This window comes from Cannabis sativa, chromosome 3, assembly GCF_029168945.1.
Source record: "Cannabis sativa cultivar Pink pepper isolate KNU-18-1 chromosome 3, ASM2916894v1, whole genome shotgun sequence".
Taxonomy (NCBI): domain Eukaryota; kingdom Viridiplantae; phylum Streptophyta; class Magnoliopsida; order Rosales; family Cannabaceae; genus Cannabis; species Cannabis sativa.
In genome coordinates, this window is record NC_083603.1 from 29,232,129 (window position 1) to 29,235,888 (window position 3,760).

Genomic DNA, 3,760 nt, shown 5'->3' on the forward strand with positions numbered 1-3,760 from the left:
TAAAGGTAACTCGATCACACCTCCAATTCTCAGATCTGGGAATGTAGTTAGGAATCTAGAGTCTACCTTTGTCAATTCTGAAAAAGCGAGTAAGGTTAAGATCACTTTGGAAGACATTGAAGAAGAAATTGCCTACTGGAAAACAGCTATAGTTTGTTATGTGTTGGGAGCTAATCCACCATTATCAATTTTGGATGGATTTGTTCGGCGCGCATATGGAGTGGGAAAATTGATAAAGTAGGGATGCTCTCGTATGGTGTTTTCCTGATCAGATTTGATACAATGGAGCATAGAGATGAAGTTCTTAATGGAGGCTATATCTTCTTCAATAAGAGACTGGTAATCATGAAGGCTTGGGATCCCAATACCAATTTCAAAAAGGAGGACATTCAGACTGTTCCAATCTGGGTTCAGCTTACTGATTTGGAGATGAAATACTGGGGGCAAAAAGCTTTGTTCAAAATCATAGGCCAAGTTGGAGAGCCTATTACGGTTGATGCGGCTACCAAAGAGAGAGACAAACTAAGCTATCCAAGAGTTCTTATCCAAGTCTCAATTCACCAAGATTTCCCAGGTACAATTTACTTTGAGGATGAATATGGTAACAATATACCTGTTGAAATCTTTTATGAATGGAAACCTATCAGTTGTGGAAATTGTAAAGGAATAGGCTGTGCTACTGCTGATTGCCGAAAAAAGAAAGTCAGAGACAGGAATGGATAGTCAAGAATGATAAGAGGAAACCAGATGAGAAAGCACAAACAGCAGATGGGGAATTCAAAGAGGTCACAAAAGGTTGGAAAGTTAAAGGAAAAGCTCCAGAGATTGGGCCCTCTACTTCCAACTCTTTTCAAGTCCTGCATTCGACTTCTATTACTGAGGGGAATACAACAGAATTATTGACTGATCCACAACAGAGGGAGGAAATTGGGAAAACAGGAGGGGGGGAGATCCCTCTCTTCCCAATGGATAAAATCATATGTTGGAACGTCCGAGGAATCAACAATCAGCAAAAGCAACATATGGTCAAGCAATTTATTGCTAATCAAAAAGCTGGTTTGGTTGGTCTCCTTGGGACGAGAGTAAAGGCCCCAAAGCTTGGAGCCTTATACTTGAATATGTTTTCGGGTTGGTGTTTTACTTCTAATTTGGCATGGCATAAGGGGGGGAGAATTATTTTAGCTTGGAACCCCAATCAATTTACTGTAAATATCATCAGTTGCTCGAGTCAATTCATACATACTCGAGTAACTACCTTTGATGGTAAATACAGTTTCTTTGCAACCTTTGTTTATGGTTACAATGAAGAACAAGGCAGACAGCAGCTATGGAAGGGAATGCAAGATTTTTCTAGTACTGATCCTTGGATAGTACTAGGAGATTTCAATGACATACTCAACAAGGATGAGCGTATAGGTGAAAGAGTAAGGCATAGCAGTTCGACTGCATTCACTAATTGTGTTTCCTATTGTCAACTTGAAGATATCAGATACTCGGGAAGCTTCTTCACCTGGAACAATAAACAGCGTGCTGAAGATAGAATTTACTCCAAGATTGACAGAGTTCTAGCTAACGAAGTTTGGATAGAACTTTTTCTGACTGCAGAAGCTATTTTCCTTACAGAAGGCTTGTTCGATCATACACCAGCAGTGGTATCCATTCATCCTACTTTACCGAGTGGAAGGAAGCCCTTTAAATATTTTAGGATGTGGTCCTCCCATCCTAGCTTTCAGCAGATATTGTCCACAGTTTGGAGTCAAAAATTTCAGGGCACTAAAATGTATCAGATTATTGCTATGTTCAAAGCACTTAAACCTGCCCTTAAAGAACTTAACAGATGCCATTTTTCAGATATACAAGCAACAGATTTCAAAGCAAAGCAAGATTTAGATGAATCTCAAACTCAGCTCCAAAAAGACCCGTTGAACAGTGAGTTACAAGAACAGGAAGCTACAGCAAGGAAGGTTTATGCTGAAATTCACAAAAACTACTGCTCTTTTCTGCAGCAGAAGGCTAGAATGGCATGGATAAAAGAATGAGACGAAAACTCTGCACTTTTTCACTTCAGCATCCGTGAGAGAAGGCACCAAAACAAGATTTTATCAGTGATTAATGCAGATGGTATTCGAGTGGAGGATTCTCAGGGTATTACAGCAGCCTTTCTTGCCTATTATCAGCAATTGTTGGGTTCAAGCATAGAGGGAAGGACAAAAGTTTCAACTAAAGTAATGAAGAATGGGCCGATCATCAATGATACAGACAAAGAGATTCTCTTAGCTCAGTTTACAAGAGAAGATGTGAAGAAGGCAGTTTTTGGCATACCAGGAGGCAAGGCCCCAGGCCCAGACGGATATAGCAGCTTCTTTTATCAAGACAATTGGGATCTTGTGGGTGATGAAATCTCTGATGCAATACTAGACTTCCTTCACTCTGGGAATCTACTAAAAGAGATCAATTCTACAGTTATTACTCTTATCCCTAAGAGTAAATGCCAAAATCTGGTAAGTGATTATCGCCCAATTGCGTGCTGCAATGTTCTTTATAAAGTTGCTACTAAACTTATCTGCAACAGACTTAAAAGTATACTACCAGATTTAGTAGCTTCAAATCAAGGCTGTTTCATTCAAGGGAGATTCATCGCTCATAATATCATGATTTGTCAAGACCTCATAAGGCACTATGGAAGGAAATCGAACAAGGCCAATTGAATGATTAAATTGGATCTTCAAAAGGCATATGACACCATGAGTTGGGAATTTCTTGAAGAAGTTTTGACAGCATTCAACTTTCCACCAAAGTTTATAGCTACTGTCATGACTTGTGTCACATCACCTAGATTTTCACTTATGTTCAATGGCTCTATGAAAGGCTACTTCCAAGCAAGAAGGGGACTAAGACCAGGAGACCCAATGTCTCCCTTGCTCTTTGTCCTTGGAATGGAGTACCTTAGTAGAACCATGAAGAGTGTAGGTGAAAAGTCAGATTTTCTTTTCCATGAGAGATGCAGTGATCTTAAACTAAATCATCTGAGCTTCGTGGATGATGTTCTCTTATTCTGTAAAAGTGATTTTAAAAGCATCTACCGAATGCTTCAAGGTCTAAAATTATTCTCCAATACATCCGGGTTGCAACCAAATAGGAATAAATCAGCAATATATTGCAGTGGCATGGATGAGGCTGAAATCAAAAGGGTGGTTGATATGTCTGGTTTTACAAGAGCAGATCTCCCATTCAGATATCTAGGCCTTCCCATCTGTGCAAAAAGAATCTCTAAGGAAGATTGCAAGCTGCTAGTGGACAAGATGATTGCTCGAATAAAGGTGTGGAGTTCAAGGAACCTTTCATATGCTGGTAGGATTGTCTTGATCAATTCAGTCCTGCTCACTATACATGCATACTGGAGCCAAGTAATGATTCTACCCAAAAGAGTGATTGCTGATATTGAAGCTATTTGTAGGAGTTTCTTATGGAAAGGTCAAAGTGCAATGGCAGGCTCTGGAAGTGTTGCTTGGGGGAACATGTGCAAGCCTAAAAAAGCTGGTGGAATCGGTTTCATGAGTATTCATGAATGGAACAAGGCTGCTATCATTAAAAATATTTGGGCAATTGCTTCAAAAAAAGATAACCTATGGGTGAAATGGGTGCATAATGTTTATATCAGCAAAGAGTCCTGGTGGGAATACAAAGCCCCAACTCAAAGTAGTTGGTACTGGAGGAAAATGGTTGAACTCAAAGATGAATGGAAAGAACAGGTCGACTA

The 3,760-nt window shown here is 39.7% G+C and overlaps 1 protein-coding gene across 1 annotated transcript; it reads left to right on the forward strand.

Annotated features, from left to right (window-relative positions):
- The first annotated feature begins 282 nt into the window (after nucleotides 1-282).
- LOC133036011 (uncharacterized) lies at nucleotides 283-2,039 on the forward strand. Its single transcript, XM_061112477.1, has 2 exons — nucleotides 283-601; nucleotides 700-2,039. Exons 1-2 carry the CDS (start codon nucleotides 283-285, stop codon nucleotides 2,037-2,039), a joined length of 1,659 nt encoding a protein of 552 aa, XP_060968460.1.
- The last annotated feature ends 1,721 nt before the right edge of the window (nucleotides 2,040-3,760 follow it).

Excerpts from the sequence above, each read along its gene's own strand:
- LOC133036011 (XM_061112477.1), top strand. The coding sequence starts at position 283 with ATGGAGCATAGAGATGAAGTTCTTAATGGAGGCTATATCTTCTTCAAT. Across the intron at positions 602-699 it reads TTACTTTGAGGATGAATATG|AAAGTCAGAGACAGGAATGG; the intron begins GTAACAATATAC and ends TGCCGAAAAAAG.